Source organism: Hirundo rustica, chromosome 2, assembly GCF_015227805.2.
Source record: "Hirundo rustica isolate bHirRus1 chromosome 2, bHirRus1.pri.v3, whole genome shotgun sequence".
Classification (NCBI taxonomy): domain Eukaryota; kingdom Metazoa; phylum Chordata; class Aves; order Passeriformes; family Hirundinidae; genus Hirundo; species Hirundo rustica.
Genome location: NC_053451.1, coordinates 290,428 through 312,152, shown reverse-complemented (window position 1 = coordinate 312,152; position 21,725 = coordinate 290,428). Strand labels below are relative to the sequence as shown.

At 49.6% G+C, this 21,725-nt stretch overlaps 1 protein-coding gene across 1 annotated transcript; it reads right to left on the bottom strand.

The window, feature by feature from the left end:
• Positions 1-777: 777 nt before the first annotated feature.
• RNF169 (ring finger protein 169) lies at positions 778-21,641 on the bottom strand. The gene is made up of 6 exons (XM_040090205.2): positions 21,308-21,641; positions 13,557-13,633; positions 9,110-9,256; positions 8,403-8,515; positions 7,650-7,749; positions 778-6,103 (listed from the first exon to the last, which is right to left on the bottom strand). Exons 1-6 carry the CDS (start codon positions 21,639-21,641, stop codon positions 4,901-4,903), a joined length of 1,974 nt encoding a protein of 657 aa, XP_039946139.2. The 3' UTR covers positions 778-4,900.
• Between the last annotated feature and the right edge of the window lie 84 nt (positions 21,642-21,725).

Below are 21,725 nucleotides of genomic sequence, written 5' to 3'. Positions count from 1 at the left end.
GGAGATTCCATGCTAACCTAAATGGCCACTTGGACTGATCCACTTTAGCTGCCTTGATGTAGGATATCAGCTTTATGTTTAAAGAATCAGCCCCAGTCCGTCTCCTGGCAGATGCATCTCCCTGCAGTGAGAGCAAATGATGGGTTTTCACCTGTCTTTGCTCAAGCCTGTGTCTAATGAGCCTCTTTGTACCTTTGTTCCTTTTGGTGGGAATTGGGTCTGGCTTGCTGCCCTGGCTGTGCCAAGGCATTCCCGGAGGAACCTGCACATTGTCCTCAGTGTTTGTGAGCGCAGAGGGGCCGGGAGCAGAGCAGGCACAAGTCCTTGAGCAGCCTCTGGCAGCATTCCCGGTCACACAGAGGTGCTGGAAGCGGAGAGAGGGACAGCTTGAGCAGGTCCTGCTGCAGATGCCAGGGATCCAGACAGGATGGACGAGCAGCACCTGCCTCTTCCTGCCACATGGAAAGCATAGGCATGTTCCAGTAGGAGAGGGTTCGGCTCTGCCAGGGTGCCACACAGACACTGCTGGGCTCCCTGGGATCTACAGCTGGATTAACCCCAGCCCAAACCCAGCTGTAGGCAGATCAGCCTCGGATTAAAATGGGTTTGTACCGAGAGGAAGCGGAACTTGGGTCTCTGAACTTTTCCAACCAAATGGTTTTGTGATTCTACAATTACTCCAAAGCCTCCTTCAGATGGAGGCAAGTAAGTGTCCCCTGTCTGGGACAAGGAGCAGTAGGATCCTGCTTGTTTCCAAGCACAGCAAGAAGCAGGGAATTTCTCTGTCAGAATCTGGTTTTATTCTGTTTGAACCTCGGCCTTTGCCCTGCAGTTCAAGTCCTGGTTGCTGTTAAAACAAACACTGTTATTTGTACACATTTGTTGGCATATTTCTGGTTTGTGACAATTGTTTCACAAGCAGGATTTACTCTGTTTCAAACAACAGAAGCCACAATATGACGGATGCCCGCGTGTCATTCCACTCACACATTTCACACATGCAAGTCAGCGGTCCTTTGGTGCCTTCCATCGCTTTGTAACACATTCAGGTGAAGCCACGGGGGTTCAGCGGGGACCAGAACGACCGTGACAGTCTGCAGCCAGCCAGTGCTCTGCTGGCAAGAGGGGAACACAAAAGCACAATGATTTAAAGCGTTATCGGAGAAAAAGTGTAGCGACATCCAGATTGGTTTCGAACAGTTTGACAGCAAATCCCAAGAAAAGCGGGTGCACGCCCCCGTCCGTGCCCAGCTGAAGGTTTTCCCGTTTGCATAGTGAGGAGCTAACTCCGGAGCGGATGCGTGGCGGCGCTCCCCAGGCGCGGGAGGGGACGGAGCGGCGGCAGGCGCGTGCGGCACGCGGGGATCATCCCAGCTCTGATGGACGCGCTCCCATCCCCGGGACATCCCGGGGGGCTCCACACGGCCAGCCGGCAGTTCCTGTCTCGTGTCCCCCGCTGGGTGAGAGGGTCTGGGCTCCCCCGAAACGCTTCCCCTCGTGCGTGGGACGAGCTCTTTGCCAATCTTCCGCTGGACAGCGGGGAGAGAGGACAGGGCTGCCGGAGCGCCCAGCAGAGCCCTGCCCTTGGAGCATTGCTAAAGGCTTGTTTTCTAAAATCGGTGAGAGTCTTTAAGGCTTCGATCTCCCCCTTTGCTTTCACTGAGAAAATACAAAGAAGCGCTTGCTCAAACTACACTTCGTGACTACTGTGCACTGCATGTACAATAGCATTGGAAGAGAAATACTGACAATACAGAACAACGTCATACAATCACCTGGCATGATCCCTTTTGGCACTTTTCCTTCATTTATCTCAACTCGCTGACACCAAACACGGACCTTTCTGTACGGCTTTTCCTGGGCAGAGAGCTCCAGAGGGTCAGAAAGCAACTTTCTGGGAGTCGGTGGCATCTTTGGCAGACACAGTCCTTCTGTCACGGAACCAACCCCAGCCCCTCCGGGGCTTCACATTCTGGGAGGACGCTCCCACGCCCGTGCTGTCCCACAGCCAGCACGGAATGCCTTCATCCCGGGGGAAGGCAGCTGAGGGTTACAAAGGACTTACAGAGAAGTGCGAATAAATACTTGGTTTCATCTCGTGCTGCATCCACCGTTCAGCAGGAGGTATCTTCCTTCTCAGCTGGCACGATTTCTGGCAAAGGTGGTGTCATTCCTGACCTTTACAGGAGAGAGGCTGGGTATTCCTGCTCGTTTGAGTGTAATTATTTACAATTTTTGTTGTTTTTTTGCAAGTTTACACAAACTTTGAGAGTGTTAAAGTAATAAAACATTCATCCTGGCTTTGCATCGCCGCAACCCTTCCACGACACGATCGTGATTCCACATCCCAAGGTCTTGCTGAAGGCAGATGCCGTGGCCTGTGCGTGATGCTCGGGGAGTTGGGATCTCTGTTTTGGGGGCAGCTGGGAGCACGGCTGCCCCCAAATCCTTTTTTTGGCTGAGGACAAGCTCTAGCCCAGGCACTGCCTCCTACACTTCTGCCCAGCTTGGATTCGGGATCAGGAAATTAACGCACAAACCCCTAAATATTTATAATTTTTTTTTTTCAAAAGGTATTTAAGACACTGGCCTAGTGCATTGGGCTGTGAAATCTCTTTTAAGAGGGGAAAGAAAAGATACATTCAGCATGTAAATCTATTTTTTTTGTGGTGCAAGCAGCCCAGGCCCAGCTGAAACCCCACAAACACCACGAGAAAAAGGAAACTGTTTAGGGAAGTCTGTTTGGGACTCCAGGGATGAGCTGCAGAAAAGGGGGCCTGTAAAAATAATTCTAAATCTAAATGCACCTGGGAAGTGCATACTGCAGCTCAAAATGTTGGGATAAACAGCCATGGATTCCGAGTTAAAGCTGTGGTTTCCTTCCTGAGCTCCGAGGGCAGATCCAGGCCATCACTACATCTCTCTGTGCTGTTCCTCCAGGTCCAGTCAAGGCTCTAATTCCTTAATTTCCTTCTAATTCACAGCTGGACAGAGGAGCAGGTTTTGGTTTGGGTCAGAATCGCCTGCTTCAAGCAGCACCTGCCAAGGCTGCAGCGCAGGGGAGGGCCCGGAGTGCTGGGAAGGCAGAGCAGGCCAGGTCTCACCAGCCCCAGGTACAACTTTAACCATTCAGTACTTTGTGTGGCAAGGAGATACAGAGATAGAGATATATATTATGGAATCACTGCTATAAGAATTCTCAAAACAAAGGCGTCGATCTGTTGAAATATAGTATTTAAAATATATAAATTTTACCCAATAAAATATAGCATTTTTTTCTTTTTTTCTGTATTTTGTTGGTTTTTTTTAAATCCAGTTCAATTAGGGAAAAAAAAAAATTCCGCCAGGGTCCTTTGCAGTGAAAAAGAAAACCAGTTCCTGTTTTCTTTTTGACTGTTTAAGATGGAGGGAGACAATTCAACCATTTTTAGATAAAGGAAATTGGGCAATGCAGTTGTCTTAGATCAGATCCATCTATTTACGTGCACTGGCTGCCCTCCCTTCACACCATCCATAGGGAAGTTTGCCCCTGCACTGTGCTCATCCCAAAACCAGCCCTGCCACCTGGCACATGGGGGGCCAGGAGGGGACAATGCCACAACTCCACAGACAAAGGTGCCCACGGGCCTCGAGGGTCCCAGTGAATACTCTGCAAGGCAGCTGCCAAGGACTGAGTTGGAAGGGTACTTTTTGAGCTACGTTACAGGAAATAATCCATGAAATTAATTCATGGAAGAGGCTTAGAAACACTCAGAGGGTGGCCTGCCACATCTGGGCAGAGAACACACGCTCCACCACGCCCAGGCTCTGAGCCAGCTCTGCCCCAGGCTCAGCCTCATACCTGGAAGTTTTTAGTGCATCGCTCACCTGAGCTTTCTTAGTGGTTTGAACCTGAAGCCAGGAAGCTGGAGCAGGGGCAGGGCACCCCTTGGGGCAGCTGGGCTCCCGTCCCATGGGCTGCCTGGAGAGCACAGCAAAGCGCCGGATCTCTGGGGACGCTCCTCTGGGACACGCAAGGACAGGCCTTCGGTGTGCTGAGAGAGCTCTCAACTGAGCAAGGGACGTGGCAGCTGGGAGGATGCCCTTCCACAAACTGCCTGGCCAGCACTTCCCTTTCTTCAACACTGTAGGGAAGAACAGGAAAGCCTCTTGGTTAGGAAAAGACACGGACTGGGAGAAAAGCTCCCTGGTCCCGGTGCTCAGCGTGTGGCTCCACCTGCTCCACCTGAGCTCTCTCCCCTGTCACGAACATGAAATTACAAATCCCTATCAGGTTTTTCAGTAAAATCCTTATTTTAGGTTTTTCTTTTCACTGCATTTGGCTTTCTGCTTCAAGAAAGTGATGAATGATCTGTACTGCTGCTGCAGACAGTGAGATACATTCATTTGGAAGTACTATGGGGCGGCTCTGTTTAGGACTCCCCAGGAGAAATACAGAGCATGGATATGAGGCTGACCCCACAACCGGATGCAGCCTGAGGGAGAAAACGCAGGCAGAGAGGAGAAGACTCTCAGACAATTTCCATGAGCAGAGCTCAGATTTCTCTTGGCAAGGCATGGTCCTCATACCCCATCTTCACAACCCTCCTAGCTGGGGCTCCCAGGCGTGCCCAACTGCGTGTGGAGGCCTTGCAGCGTATTCACAGGGATGACACACACTTCCTTCAGACCAATGGACCAGAGAGGACTGGAGGATTTTTTTTCTCATTCTCTCTTTTTTTTTTTTTTTTTCTGTAAATCTGAAAGGATGCTGGCTTCTCTCTGAACTGGACCTAGAAATGTCTTACCACCAAAATGAAAAAACAATTGCATGGGTGGAAGTAGGGCAAAAAATAGTTTTCCTATAAGATAATCTGATAAACCTCACTGTCCTCTAGAAAGGCAACATCGTCCAGCAGTGCTACTTGGCACCCAGAGTGCTCTTGGACCGCAGCAGATAGCGATCCACACGGACTTTCCGCCTGTCCACTGTCCTGTTCTCGCTGTCGAAAATCCGCTGCAGGTGCAGGGCCAGCCTCCTGTCCTCCTCCTCTTGCTGGAGCTTCTGCTCCACGTCCCGAACCTCCGGAGGCAGGCCCACCTCCCCTGCCACGTGCCTCAGTCTTTTGACAGAGCCGTTGTGCTCTAAGTGCTTTGTTTTGCAGCGTCTCTTGCGGCCCCGTCGCAGCAGCGGCGGCTGCTCCCCAATGATGTTCTCCACGGAATTGCAGGTGCTGTTCTGTACGTTGATCAACTCACTGTTGTTCAGGTATTTCAGCTGCTTCTTCCCCGATGGCTTGACGGGGACTCCGAGCGTGCTGTTGTCGGGCAGCGATGCGCTGACGCCCATGAGCCTCCTGCTCAGCATTTTCGGGCCTAGACTAAGACAGGATTTGTCCGTGAATGAATTCGCTTTTAGGTCAGGGACCTCAGCCACTCGTGTGTTTAGGGGGGTCACGTGTGATCTCACATCTGGTTCAGCAGCACCGTCATCAGCAGTTAAGGCCTGTGAACCTCTGCTCTTCTCACTCCCTCTTCCCAGCTTCATTTCACTGACGGAAGGGAAGAAATCCAGCTCAGGGCGAGGCTCTCCTGTTGTGTCAGGCGGAAGGGCTTCATCCTGCACTTGTGGCTGCTCTTTAGCGCAACTGCCGGAGTTGATGACGTCGGGAACCACAACGTCTTCCCCGGGCTCCGAAGCCAAGGACGTAAGGGTTGCTTTAGAGAGAGTCTTTTTGATCTGACGCTCTTGAAATATCTGCTCCCATTTTTTCAGGATTCTAGGACTGGCCTCGTAGGTTGTCGGCTTCTGCAGGCTCCGGTTCAGGTTTCTGGGGGTGGATTTGATGATGAGGGGGCTGAGGACTCTGCCATCGGGAAGTCTCTTCGGGGGAGTGCACGGGGAGCAGACGATAGGCTTGAAGTGGTTGAGCTCCTCCGAGATGCTGTCGTTGCTCTCGGGGCTGATGGAGCGCTCCGGCCTGTGCAGGGCCGACAGGGAGGACACGGCGCTGAGCACCAGGCGCTTCTCGGCCGTCAGGTCCGGGGCGGACAGGCAGCGGTTGTTCTGCGTGGACGACAGCACCCCGAGCAGCGGCGTCGACGCGCCCGTGACGGGCAGCACCTGCAAGGCAAGGCAGCACAGCTGGGAAAGGCGCTCACGGAGCCGCACACGCCAGAGGAGACCCGGAGAATGGATGGCTGCCGTGCACAGCTGTCCCTGACAGCCTCTGCCGGTCACAGCACCTCCCACGGCTGATGTGGGACGTGAGCAGCCGACTCCGGAGTCCAGCACAATCTGGGGCTCAAGCTTATTTCAGTCTAAGAGCTGCTCTCACCACAAGTTAACAACCACTCCAATGGCAAAATCACACCATCACAGCATGGTTTAGGTGAGGAGTGACTTTAAAGACTGTCTCATTCCACCCTCTTCCACGGGCAGGGACACCTTCCACTAGACCGGATTCCTACAAGCCCTGTCCAACCTGGCCTTGAAATGTGTTTTCTCTTTACCTGGATAAATCTGCCCATTTAGTAGTGTTAAGCTGATAGCTGGACTGGATGACCTTAAAGGTGATTAAGACATTTCCTGTCATCTCTAAGACAGTCCCTGAATGCTGCTACACTTGGGCATAATCCTGGCACAAATAAATCAGAGAGGAAACAACACACACAACTGCAAAGGGTCTTATTCTTAGCACTGAGGTGAAATATTTTTATCCAGCAGCCAGTGTATACATTAACAGCCTTTCCCTGCTTAGTCCAAAAGAAGGATTTTCTACTCACTTATTTTGAGGTCAAAGTAAGTTTTTGGAATAACCTGTACTGCAGCTCTAACTGGTCACATCCATAAGGCAACCTCTTAAAAAAGAAGGAAGTCCTTGGAGGGAAGGTAAGTTATGGATCTTTGGGCTCAGTCCAGCTCCTATCAGCTAAGATAGCAGATTGCACAGGTTTCTGCTCCTCATGGGATGCCTGCATCTGAACCCTCTCCTTCTCCATTAGGGATGAAACCAATCCCAAGAAGGACGGGTGTCAGCATGGGGAGTTGGAACATCCTAGCAAGAGCAGCTGGGTGGCTGCCCCATCCTTGGGAGTGTTCAAGGCCAGGATGGATGGGGCTTGGAGCAACCCGGGATAGTGGACGGTCTCCCTGCCCAGGGCAGGGGGTTGGATGAGCTTTAAGTTCCCCTCCAACCCAGACCATTCTATGATCCTATGAAGATCAGGTCTTTGGATCTTCTATAGTATGGAAGTGCCAATGTACCCTGATGTCAGGAAAGCAATGAGTTTTGCTCTGTTTAAACAGCTTTGGAGAGAAAGGGAAAGGAAGTGAAGATTATTTTCCTAAACTTCCAGAAGATTTTTCTTTACTGGCTGGGGATTCAGCCTTGAAAAGAAAATGAATCACAAAGCAAAAGCCTCATGAGAACCCTTTCAACTTCCAATTAGCCTCCAATGCTACACAAGAACCCTGACACCTGTCTGCTTTTCTGTTTATTAATTCCTTACCCGGCAGGTTTTATTGGGAGTCGCAGGGAAGCGATTGGCCCTACGGTGATAACACAGAGCCACAAAGCCCATATTTCATATCTCCAGATTACTGGTGCTGTGTAACCTCAGATAAGAACATTTACGCACAGGAACCTGTTCCCAGACGCTGCCTGTACCTTTGTTTTGGTGGCTGGCGCTGATCTCTGCCTGCTCTTGGATCTCTCCTGAATGGTGTCGTTGCAGCTCCGACTCCTCTCCACCTTGGAAATTAAATTCCTGAAAAGCAGATGGGTGAGAACAGGAGACTGTTCCTGACCTTAGGAACAACCAGCTCAACAGCCCTGGCAGTTGCTACCTGTGGGAGAGGCACCTGGTTGGCAGAGATACTTCCCGTGCCCTCGGGGAAAAGGGATCCGGGAATCTTGGATTTGCGGCAGAGTCTGGTCTGCGTTCCATGCTGAACCCACGGCTCATAAACAACTGAGGTCAGTGCTAATGAGGAAACGGGGGAAATCCCCTTGCCTCTCATGTGGAAACACACCTGGTTATTCAGCTGCTTCTACTGCATCAAGCAACAGCTTTCCAGGGAAAAAGCTGTTTGGGGCTGATGCTATCCCTTCATTTCTGTGCTGGAGAAGGAACCAGCACTCTTGAGTTCATCCTACAGAACTCTGATTTCTAACTAATGGTTTAAACCTACAGGCAATGATTTTTCTCCTTCATGGGATGAACATTAACTTTCTTAACTTCCAGCCAGGAAGTAATCAGACAGACACCACATTCTACCAATGAGTCTGCTCAAAATTTCCAGAAAAAAAATCACTTATTTTAGACTGGAACCACCATTTGAACTAGAGCATCTCAGGTGTGTTTAAAACAAGTAGGTAGACCATCTTTAAAGGACATTAAATAAAGTCTCATTATCTTACCCTGAAAGGAAAGCGAAGGAGTAGGCACTGGTCTTGGAAACAAAAGCTGACCGATGCGTTTGCTTGCCCTGGAATGGTTCTTCATTCTCGGAATCCGAGAGACGTTCAGGAAACTGAAGTCAATCAAGGAAGAGTTAGCTGACATGCACAACAGAAAGAATAACTTGGGAAATAAAGCTCTTCCTTGCAAAAGTGTTAAAGATCCCCAAATCCCCCATTTCTGGTTATACTGAGAGGACATAAGGCATAAATAATACAAAAATTAGCACACAGCTCCTATATATGGCTGTTAGTCATCAAATAAAGGTAATTTCCTGCAGAGCCTCTCAAATGAAAAGGGAAATAGGCAGAAGTCAGCACAAAGAACGTGTTGAACTTCGGTTGCACAACTTCACTGCAGAAGATTCATGGAGAAATGTTCATGGAAATACATGCAAGCCTGAAGACCAAGGTTATCCCCAAAGTTGAGGGGATCTGCTGTGTTAGGAAGAGTCACACAGTAGAGGGTAAAAAGAGGGACAGAAACCTCCAGAAGAACATCTGCAGTCATAACAGACCTTAGAAGACAGTTCTCATTAGCAAGGATCTTTATTACCTGCCAGCTCATAGCCTTCATAAACTATAAAAACTCGATCAAGGAATCCTGGAAAGCCAAAGAATGAAAATTTTGATATGCGGGCAGGAAGGAGATGCATGAGCTCACTTACACAGTCTTGGCTCCCTTTCAGCACTACAGCTTCATCTTTTTTCTGCTGTTCCTCCATTTTTCTTTTCCCTACGTCCACATCATCTAGAATGAATTTGTGAATCAAATCCTCAGATGTCTTTTCTTCTTGTAGTTTCTCTTCTCTCAGCTGGAAATAATGACAAAAAGAGGTAGAGCAGTTATAATTTGAAGTCCTACACTTACAGATTGGCAAGACCAAGAGTTTAGTCACATCATTTAATTTTGTGCCTTCATTTCTCTACTCCAGGGTAGATCTACTGCCTCTCTCTCACAATAATGTGAAGATTGGTTTGTTTCTATACCACACTTGTGTTTTATAGACAAGTGTAATGGATTTTATCTTCTCTGCAAAACAACAAAGGCACTGTGAGGCCCAGGGCTGGACAAAGCCTTCTCTGCCACTGTATTTTCTAAAATAGAGACAAAAGTTTTTCTCTACTTGCAGGTGATCATACTACGTATAAAAATGTGCAAAAACTAGTTTCAAGAAAGCTGTGACATTCCAGTTTTAGCCTTCTGATGGCCTGACACGCAGCACACACAATTTGGCAGACACATAAGCAGCATCATCTAAAATAAAAGGTGAGATGCAGCAATTCCCATGTTGAAAGCTACATGAGAGATGAGATCCCATTGTTTTCACCAACGTGCTGGGATGGAGAGGATCCAGAGAGGCCACCTCACCCCTGACAGCTGACCCCAGGCTCAAAGCTTGAATTCAGCTTCAAAATCAGAGAAGTGCCAGGGAATGCCAGGACCTAGGACACAAGGTACATGGACTCTGACGGGCTGCCTGTCCTGCTGTACTATTTTGCTCCTCACCTAAGGAATCAAACTCCCCTTTTCTGCCAGGACCTTTGTTTTTGCAGACTTGCTATCAAAACCAACACCCACCCAGCCATTTTCCCACCTTGTGTCTTGCCTCTTCCTCAACTTATACACAGGCCAGGAATAGTCTGCATGTATCTGTATGTAGAACAGATCCTCCCTCTCCTCCATCCACCCTCCATGCAGAAGTTATCCGGACCTTTGATTGACACATCTTCATCCCGCTCATGAACCACAGCACTAGGAATTCATATCCCTGGATTTTTCCTCATAACTGGGGAGAGGTATCTCAGGTGCTTAAGAAACTCCCTAGCTCAAAAAGGCAGGGGGGGATGATGCAACAACTCCTCATTCTTTCAAAAATATTTAGTGTTTTTCTTCCCTGCTGGAGGAGGGGAAAACCCCAAAAATATGGACATGAGGATGACAAAGAAAACAGAGTTCATGAGGCATTACAGGAAAAGCACATTGTGGTTTTCAAATTGGGAAGGACCCAAATCCTACTGAAACCAAGCCCCCAGAGATAAGGAAGAGAGATACAAGGAGGAAAACAAGGAGGAAACAAGGCAGAAACCAGGAAAGACTCCCCTGTTTGGCCGACTGTGGGTGTTCAGCAAATATTTTCAAAAACCGGTTTGACTCCTTGCTTACAGTTGTTTTAAGATGTATCTTTAAATTCCTCCTCTATTAATAATCTCAAGCAACAGCTACAACAGGGTCTGACTAACATAGATTGTGACCACATGATGCAGACATGATGAATCGTCTGCTCTAAGTCAACAGTATTTCTGCCTTTTATGAAGCATCTGAAAAACAAATTCACATCAAGATTTATCACTTTTTTTTTTTGGTTTTTTGTTGGGCTGGCTGAAATACTACCCAGCACTCATGTCCCTCCTGTATTTCTCATGTGGAAGAAAGTTATATGGAAATATTCACTTACCTGGCTTATAAAATTAAAAGACAAAATGATAAAACTAAAGACATGAGAGTATGTAACAACACACAAGAATATTAAGGATTTTGGGGAAATCCATGGCACAATTACTGTGAGGTGACAACCCAAGCTTTGCTGATGGTGATGTCAAAAAGGCAACAACACGATCCTAACCCTAAGTAATAGGACACAAAAAAGAATTTAGTTCCAGAATTTGGGTTGGAAACAAAATCAAACTCTAATGATAAAATCTGTACTAATTACAAAAATAATAATTTGAAGTAACCTTAACGTAAATTGTCTCCCAGAGAATTTCCTTCCAGACGTGGCAATGCTGTGCTGGGACAGGAGGACAAGAAACTGGAACAATGTAGTGTGAAACATGTACCCCAAGAGAAGGACCTCACGTTATCTGAGTAGCATCTCTGAAACACCAGATGCAGGACCAACAGCTGCTGTGAACAGCGCAGTTATCAGAAAATGCATTTTAGTCCTTACCGCAACTGCAGGGGGAAAAAAATGCTGTACAAGTGCTCAATAATTGTTCACTCATGAAACGCTCACTGCAGGACCATCATTCCTGACACTACCATTTCTTTCCAAAGTTTGGCAAACTCACGTTTGGTATCTTCTCTTCCCTCCACAAACCGTCCGGGTTTGCTGCCTCCCCGAGCCCGCTCCGCCTGCCCTGGCTCTGGGAAGCTGCATGTCAGCACATGCCTCAGGTAGGAGTTTCCCTCCCACTGCGTGTGCTTAGGAGCAGCAGACTGCTTGTGATAGAAAGACAGCTGGCCAGGATGAGTTAGGCTTTCAGTACACAGAAATGACAGCCTCTTCTGGAAAAACATAAAATGCAAGAGCACCAAGGGCACAACAGAGGAAAACCCAGTTTTGCTATCCCGCACAGACAGCGAGTATCTATCTCATTCTGCAAGCCAGTTGAGAAACTTAAGCTATGAGATAATCCATGCCAAATACAATTTCTTCAGTACATAATTATGGTACCACTTCATTTTCAACTGCAAAAAGCGGGGAAGCAGGTCAAGAGTTCAGATATATGGAACAACTCACATCTGGGAGATGTAAAATAGTTTGGAAATGCTCCTCAGGAGGAAAGCCCAGGTTATCCCCATTCCACGGGCAGAGAAGCTGGGATGAAACCCCAATCATATACAAGCTTAGATTCCCAAATCTGAGCTCCTGTCTCCTCCCGACTAATTCCAAAGTTCAGAGACAACAAGAAACTATTGATAAGTAGCAACAGTCACAGTTTTGCTTCCCAACAACTTCCTGACAGGAGGGCAGAGCCAGATGAGAGTCAGCCTCTTATCCCATGTAACAAGTGACAGGACAAGAAGCAACAGTGTCAAGATGCTTGACAGGGGAAGTTTAGGCTGGATATCAGGGTAAATTCCTTCCCTAAAAGGGTAGCCAGTCATTGGCACAGCCACCCAGGGCAGTGGTGGAGTCGCCATTCCTGGAGGGATTTAAAAGCCCGGTGGATGTGGCACAGGGGGACATGGGATAGTGGTGGCCTTGGCAGAGCTGGAGGAACAGCTGGACCCCATCTCAGAGGGCCTTTCCCATCTAAATGATTCTGTGACTCTATTCTGATTCTACAAATAAGGGAACAAGTGTGACTGCATCATCAGTTGTCATTTTACCACCAAAATTCCACTGCCATTTCCTCTTAGATGACGATTCACAGAATCTCCTCCCACACGGCTCTTTCAGCTGAGCTTCACAAAAAGCAAGTTTAAGCTGGCAGGAGGAAGAAACCCATCTCCCATCGGTCAGGGAGCAAGAAGGGGAAGGCAGCGGGCTGAACAAGAACGAGACAAAAACATGCCCAAATGCCAGACACTGCCCATCAGTGTCACTGCTAATTCCATACAGGGAGAAGCAGGAGGAAAGACCCTTCCATGCTTTTTAACTGTCTCCTCACACATAAGCACTTCCCAGACTAGTTATTTACCTGAAATATCACCTATTTTCCTACACAGACAAGGCCATTTTTCCAACTCAATCAGCCTCCCAGCCCTTTTTACACTTGTTGAGATCTACAAGTAAAAACCCAAAGAAAATTCTTCAATAATGAAAAACCCCTCAGGTTGCTTTTACCCAGCCGGAAAAATAATCAGCGAGGGGTTGGACCCATCTCAAGGGAAAACAAGACCACAAAGATCAAAAATCTAAAATATATTTTCATGGACCTTAATTCCAAACCAGCTGAAAAGCCTTTATTCCCTCTCTCTCTTTTTTTTTTTTTTTTTTTTTTTTTTTTTTTTTTTTTTTTTTTTTTTGTCTTTAAATGACATTTTATTCTTGGCTAAAAATAAATAGAAAGCTCTAGTCTGGAACAGTTTGTTTTTTGAGGAGAAGGAGATGCCTTTATGGAATTACATCCACAACCAAACAGTCACTCCAAAGAAGGTACATTTCCATGCTCTGGAAGGGAGACTAAGACAGCAAAATTTGGCATCTACATTCTCAATTACAGCCATTTCCTGAACTGGCTGAACAGTTTAAAAAGAGAATAAATGATCTTTGTTACAGAACAGGAAAAAAGAGCCCTTCAGGTTGCCCTACAGGTAGGATGGCATTCCTGAAGGAAATTCAAGTTACTCTTGAAAGAAAAAACACAATTAAACAAAATACTGACCTTCCTTAGCTGGCTTTCATATTCTTCTCGGAGCTCTCCTGTTTTGCTTAATTTAATGGGTGCTCTGAATATAAAGTCTGGAAAGAAAAGGGAAAAAAAAAGGAAATACTTTTTAGTGCAGGGTAACTGGCATTGGCCGTGATCTCCCAAAAAGGGTGACATCTCCACAGGCTGCACAAGAGCTTCTGCAGCGCTTTTTTTCAACCCCAGATGTTTATATTCTGCCATCGCTATCACAGCTCTGTTTAACATACAGAAACATCGGGAGAAGGATGGCCAAGTAATCCCACTTTGCACTTCCCGAGCTTCCTTTGAGATTCTCAAGAGTCCTTGACAAGCAGTTAAGCAATCAGGGAGCACTGGGAGGATGTAAACACAGGGGTGAAGTAACAGCCCGGAGATGTCACAGGGAATCTGAGTCCCGGGAATAAACCCAGGCTTTAGGCCCAGGGAATTTGAGTCCCAGGAATAAAACCAGGGTTTAGGCGCCTGCAGCAGCAGGACACCCCAGGCACGCAGGCTGCACCCTGAATTCCCACCCACCCCTGCCCTACTGCCCGCCGGGTGATGCCAATGCACGGAGAGCGCTCCCGTTTTCTCCATAATGCCTCGTCCCCGTGCCCTTCCAGCCGCCTGCAGTGCTCTCCCCAGATCAGCGTTCTGAAGCTGGGCGGGCAGGATGCTCTGTCTGGCAGAAGTTCCCTTTCCTGCTCCATTTCCTCCCTTTCCCCTCAGGAATTCAGAAACCAAAAGCATACTGGCACAGGGTTATAGCTTAACTTCTATCCCAAAGGAGTCCCGTGCCTGTATCAGCCTCAAAGCTCCCTCCCACTTCTGTGCAGTGCAAGTCTGGGCAAGTTGCACTTCAGTTGGAGGAGCCTGGAGGGAAAAGGGAACAAGCAGAACAAAACAACAACCCCTGGCTTAATCCCTATCAGTATTCCAGGCAGGGTGCAGCAGTTCATCATCCCAACGTGCTACGGTCAGGACGGAACAGGTTTGAGCAAGGAGGAAACATCAGGGGTACTTCCCTTTCCCACTCTGCTAAAATTAAAGGATATAAACCAGCAGCTTCACCACATGTTTTCACAGAATCCCTAGATTATTTAGGCTGGGAAAGATGTCTGAGACCGTTTAGTGCAATCTGTGACCAATCCTACCTTGTCACCCAGCCCAGAGCAATGAGTCCCCCATCCAGTTGTTCCTTGGACCACCTCCCTAGGCAGCCCCAGCCAATGCCTGTCCATCCTTTCAGTGACGAAATTCCTCCTGCTTCCCAAAGTGAACCTCCCCTGGCACAGCTTGAGGCTGTTTCCTCTTGTCCTGTCCCCTGTTCCCTGGGAGCAGAGCCCCAACCCCTCCCCGGCTGCCCGCCTGTCAGGGAATTGTGGAGAGACAGAAAGTCCCCCCTGAGCCTCCTTTTCTGCAGGCTGAGACCCCTCACAGAACTTCCATTAAGTAGAAGTACTTCTATTTGGCTCAAAATGAAAGTGATATGGCAGGGTGGGCGAATCAAACACCCAGTGACCAGTTGCCGACTGTTTTGCCAGGCATCCTCCGGTTGACGGCCGCATTCCCCTCATCCCTGGGGACAGGTCACAGCCCCTGTGCCCAAACATTCCATGCACAGACCGAGGAAATCCCGTTACCACCTGTCCTGCCTTGCCCTGGATTCCCCTTTCCAAGCTCCTAGGGAGCCCTGTAAGTTCAGTCCCTCCTGCCGGCGAGGGTGAGCGCAAACTCCGTCGCCTCCGGAGCTCTGAACAGGCAATGCCGCCACTGCCAGAGCTGCACGAACCATAAAGAATTGTTTCAATATTCGCTTCAGAGGGAGAAGAATAATCTCACATAAGCAAACGTTAAGCATATAGACTGTAAGGCCTTTTTTCTCATAAAAACAAGCTGCTATTTCCTCTTACTCACACGCCTGCACGAGCCAGGCTTGTTTTTAAAGGCAAACGTCCCAAGTGTCCCTCCACATGCGATAAAAATCTCAAGCAATGCTGATGCTGGGGAGGCCAGGCTGCATTCCTTGCTTCTGCTTCCGCCACTGGCCATGCTGGAAACCTTCCACTGGCTTCCCAAAATGTTTTTTCAATTGTGTCCTTGAGTGGTTCCAGTTCTTTGTGAACTTTATCAAGCTGAATTTCCACAGAGACAGCCCCAAGAGCAGCAGCAATCTGTAACTCGCCTGCAGCAAACTTCAATTACTTCTCAATGTTTAAGGCTTGTCTCCAGAGGTAAAACGGTGGAGTTTTCCCCTCCAGGGCACAGGCTAACCCAAGGGAAACACGCACCAGGAAAGATGAGCCAGGTCAACTCTCTCATTTCTCACTTGGGTTCAGCAAGCCAGAAGAAAATTTAAATAATGGAATAACATTTATGTCTAAGTTGTGGTGGTTGAGCTAAAGGGGTCCAACACCAGGTGGAGGCAACTTTATCAATAGTATCTTGTGTATTTTACAGATGGGTCAAAAAGAGATGAGACCCCAAATTTCCGAATCTGTATAGAAGAGATGAAAACAGAAATGTATGCAAAGATGTATATTTGTGTTTCACAGAAGTCCAGAATGGCTCAGGTTGGAAGGGACTATTGTGCGTCACCTGGTACAACCTCCCTGCTCCAGCAGAGCCATCCCAGAGCACAGGATTGTGTCCAGAGGGTTCTGGAATATCTCCAGTGAGGGGGACTCCTCAGCCTCTCTGGGCAGCCTGTTCAGTGCTTGGTCACTGCACAGGAAAGAAGTTCTGCCTCCTGTTCAGGTGGAACTTCTGGGATCAGTCCCTTCCTGTACCTCTGGTGCCACTGCTGGGCTCCTGGAGCAGAGCCTGGACCCGCTCTGTCCCTCCATGCACACAGGGACACCAGCGACACCCAGGGCTGAGGGCCCCTCTCAGCTGGGGATCCTCTCCAGGCTGAGCAGCCCCAGCTTCCTCAGCCTTTTCTGTGCACAGAGATGCTCCAGGCCCTTCCTCAGCCCCAGGAGCTCCTGTCCCTGTTGTGCTGAGGATGCAGAGCTGGACACAGCTCTCCATAGGAGCCTCCAGGGCTGGGCAGAGGGGCAGCATCCCCTCTGCTGACAGGGCAGAAGGGTGCTGCACCCAAGGATGCTTCTGTCAGCACAGAACCATTCCAAGTGGAACCAGACCAGTCCTGCAAAGGGAGGAAGACGAGGTGATCAGAGCATCCCGTGTCTTTTTCTGGCACACCTCCCCGTGCCAGTTTTGGATGTTCATGTCCAGGAGAAGGCTGCTCAGCTGGTTCAAGGTGTGCCACAGCCTAGGACAACAAAGCAGGCAAAATCAAGGAAGAAAAGGTTTTTTACTTGATTTTGCAGCAAATCTCCTGCTTGCCCTTTCTCTCAAGTGATCTGTGGGTCAACAGAACTGTTTCCTGAATGAAGCTGACTCTGAAGGGCTGTTGGGAGGGCTGCCACTGGGACGCTCCTTCCAAGCCCTGCAAGAGCACTGAAACAGTTGCAGTGGTAGGATCAAACCTGGCATCCTGCTTTTTTGTGCTGGCAGACAAGAGTTGCATCCTATTGTGCTCAGTCTTGGAAAAAACAACTGATTTCTGCACTATTTGAGAAGACAAAAGATTTTCTAATTATTTAACAGTGGCTTTCTTTATAAGAGGAATCTGACTTGCAGCCTCAATCCCCTTGAAGGATTCCATCCTTTCCACGCCAGCTCGGAAGCGTGTCTTACACACCATCTCTGTGGAGCTGCACTCCTGACCAGCACATTTTGTATTTACTGGCAAAAGATTCAGAAATCTCCATCTGGTGAATTCAGCAACATGGGCTGACTAAAAGTAAAGCTGAACTCAATTCAGAGCCCTTCAGTTCCCTGCCTGTCGTTCAGAGGCTCCTGGGTTTTGCCAAACCGATGCCATCAGGCAAGTGCCAGCTCTGCCACCGGCAGCAGCGAATCCCCCTCACCCCCAGATGCCATGGAAACTTTCAGCAGGATTTGCAGCTTCCACCTCCCTTGAGGTTTTCACTATTTTTCCTTTTAACTCCTGGCAGTTAACACTTGCAGCTGAAGATGAAATCTTAAACATTTTCAAAACACAAAACAAAAAGTTAGGAATTTTCTGACCCTAGCACAGGTTTAACCACTACTCAACTGGAAAATTATTTTCCAAGAGTTAATGATCCACTGCCATGCCCCTCACACTGACCACTGGGGCTAACTCTGGGTCTGGTCCTAACCACTTTCTTCATCAATGACTTGGACAGCAGATTAAAAATAATGTAAGTATTGTGGAGGGCTGGAGAGAGGACAACAGGGAAAGAAATGGAGGTGCAAGCCATCTGACAGCCTCACAGCACAGGTACTGCCCCCAGAGATGCACCCTGTCCTATCTTCCTAGGAAATCTTAAATTTAACCCATCCCACCAGCAATACAACACTGTGACAAGGAGGGAAAAAGAGATGGTGCCAGCTTTAATCAGTTTGATGTTGGGAGCAAATCACTGCTTTTCCAAAGACAGGGAAAGGCTTCTTTGGGATTGCCACTTCCAAACTTGTAGCACTGTGGCCTTGAGACAAAAAACAACTAGTGACAGGCTACAGAACAACAGAAATGACAGGAACTTAAGGAATCACCAGGAAATGCTCAAGAACTAGACTGGTTTGGTCCGGTGGGGAAAGGGGAAAACCACTGCCAAAAAAAGACTGGGAGGAAGGAGGGGGAAGTCATTTTACAAGTCTGGCAAAAACACGCCTCCCCCTTACATGAGCATCAGTTACTGATTGTTGTGCATTGCTACTGGGCAGAGGAGAAACAAAAGGAATCTGATTCTCTGAAATGTGAATGTACTTATTTTCTCACAAATCAGGCTGAGCACCTCGCCGCAAACATATTCTGTTCCTTCTCCTTGGCCAGCTGAATCCTCAAACACACACCCGCAGTCTCCAAGCCTCCCATCTGCTGCTCCTCTCTGCCTTCCAAGAATTTCACCAAGCAACTGTTTTAATATAAGAAACCCCACTTAGCAAAGTGTTGCGCCAGCACTGCATCCTTAGCTCAAAGTCCGGCCTTACACCGGCATCCAGGGCGCCTTCCCAAGTGTTCTACAGAACTTGGAGATGTCCACAGAGAGGACGTGGGACCATAGGCCACCTGCATCTTTCTGGAGCAGCAGCTGGGGCCAGGCTGAAGGCAGCAGGGCAGCTCCTAGGGAATAAGATGCCTAGGAGCTCTCAGGCAAACCCAGCCCATGCCAAGACACAACACAGGCAACAAGTGTGTGTCTCCGCTGATTCCCATCCAGTTTTGTTTGACAAATGTCATGACAAGGACTTTGACTTTATACCTATTTGGACACCTGGTGCAGAATCCTCAGCCAAGGTCTGAGAGCTCCTTAGGCCCACTATTATGGATGAATCCCAAAGGGAATCACGAAACCCGGAACATGAAACCGTGATTAATCAGCTCGTTTAATCTGGAATAATCAAGCTAGTCAAGTGGTCATACCAAGTAGTTTTAAAGATTCTGCACATTTTAAGTGTTTTAATTAAATACCTGAGCTTAATCAGTGCTTGATAACAGAAACACATCATAACTAAGCTTGGCAAAGACCTCTGGAGACCCAGCCCTTCTGCTCAAGCAGGGCCAGCATGAACAGGCTGCCCAGGTCTATGTCCAATCGGGTTTTGACTCTCTCTGAGGATGGAAACTCCACAGTCACCCTGAGCAACTTGTGCCAGTGCTTGGTCACCCTCACAGTAAAAGGTCATTTTCTTATGGCCAGTGAAACTTGATGCGTTTCAGTTTGTGTCCTTTGTCTCCTATCCTGGCAGTGGACACCACTGGGATGAGCAGCTGGGCTCTGCTGCCTTCACTGCCCCCTCTCTGGGACCAACAGACACTGACATATTTATATATATATATATATATGCATACATTACATGTCCATTGATAAGGCCATGGTGATCAGGAGAGGTTTGTGAGGAGAAAGCAAATGTCACCCAAATGACAGGGTCAGCCCCACCTTGATTCCTGGGAAGCAGCTATTCCTGGAAAGCACTTCTACACAAGGCCAAGGTGTTTGGGAGGTAGGCTGCTGGATTTAAGGAAAGTAAGGCAGGCTTAACCAATGTCTTCCATGGTGAGCTGGCTCAGTGGATGAGCACAGAGCAGCAGATGTTGGAATGGACTGGATAGATCATCTCATTCCACCCCTTGCCATGGGCCTTCCACTATGGCAGGTTGCTCTAAGCCCCATCCAGCTTGGCCTTGGACACTTCCAGAGATGGGGCAGCCACAGCTTCTCTGGGCAGCCTGTGCCAGGGCCTCAGCACCTTTACAGGGAAGAATTTGATCCCAATATCCCATCTAAACCTGCCCTCCGGCAATGAGAAGCCATTGCCCTTTGTCCCATGCACATCTCACACAACTCAGGACAAGCAGAGAATTAAAATTAGTTCTACTTAAAAAAGCCCAACTAAGACACTGCACAAGCATTCCTTGCAGCACGGCTGGATACTCTCATCCAAGCTCACTTGGACCAGTTGAGTCCATTTAGGCACAACTGACACCACTGCGCCGGAGCAGAGACTGACTCGGGGAGCACTCACTGTCCCTCCTCCAGAGGAACCACTCCCAAGTATTTCAGCTCAGCTCCCTCTGGACAGCCCATCTGTCCATTGATTCAGCAAATCCTTCTGTGTGAAGGCTTCCTAAATCTCTTCCAGGTTAGTGGGGTTAGTTCAAACCACCAATTTAAGCTGTATAAGCTCATCCTGACAATACTTCCCACAGCCAGTTAGAGGGTGCTGACACAAGCATGAACCACGAGACTAGAAACATGCTCGGAAAGGAATGGGCTGGGCTAAAGGGATGCTTATCTGTAGCTTCAATCCTTGTTTGCCCTACAGTGTTCCCCTCTGTTGCACTCCTCCCCAGCACTGCTATGTTGCTGAAGTGGGCACTGCTGCAACACCTCTCCAACCAACAGACCCCAGCACATCCCGAGTTCTGACAGAAGCACGGTGGGCATCTCCAGCAGCTCCCACCGGGAAAAAGCAACACCACTGTCTCAGACGAGGATTCATTTTGAAGGGAACAGAGGGGGCAGTTTTCTAGGAATTGAGGAAGGCGTCTAGCTTTGGCGGCAGGGAGGAAACGTGTGACAAAAAGCCATGAACACAGGGATGATGGACTTCTTTTATGTCAACAAGAGACTAGGACTTCCCATGGTGCAAGCCCCTTCCTGTATGATGCAGTACAGGCCTGCCCAGCTCCTGGCAGCACTGCTGGAACCGTTCACTTCTGGGGCAAGGTTACCACAAAAACACCTGAGGAAGTGGGGAAACTTCCCCCCAGCCGGGCATCCCCTCTGGGGGATGATGCTATCCATCCCCTCCATCTCCCAATGCCATAGAGCAGGGCGGCTCAGCCCCAGTGCCCCCTCCCCGCTCGGCCCTGCAGGACTCGAGGCGAGTCCCCGCAAGCTCATCGCACCTCCCGCGTTTGGCCCCGCAGTACTAGGGGGAGCCGAGCCGCGCAAACTTATCACACCTCCCTCGCACGGCCACGCCCCCGACAGACCCCCCCCCCCAGCAAACGCACCGCACCTCCCGCCCGGCCCCGCCCCTCGGGCTGAGCCCCCCCGAACTCATCGCGACTCCGCGGCAGCCACGCCTCGCAGGCCACGCCCCCGCCCCCGCGGCCCCCCCGTCCCTCCCGGTCCAGGATGGGGGGGGCGCAGGTGCCGCCGCCGCCGCCGCCGCCGCAGCCGCACCTTGGTCCGGCGGCCGCTGCTCCCCGCCTGCTGCTCCGGCGGCCGTGGTGGCTGCGGGCTCGGCCTGCTGCCGCCGGGTCCGCGTGGAGAGGCGGCTGCGGCACAGCGGGCAGCAGAGGCCCGGGCCCTGCAGGCAGCGCTGGAAGCAGGCGAGGCAGAGCGAGTGGCGGCAGGGCGGCGTCACCGCCTCCACCAGCGCCTGCCGGCACACCGGGCACTCGGCCACCGACAGCACCACCGCGTCCTGCTCCTCCTCGGCCGCGGGCCGGCCCCGCCGCCGCCGCCCCCGCACCGCGGCCCGGCCGCCGGCACCCGCCGCCGCCGCCGCCGCCATCTTCCCACACTTTGATGGGCCGCGGCAGCCCCGCCCCTCCCGCATAATTCATGAGGGGACGCGCCCCCCCCCCCCGACCTTTAT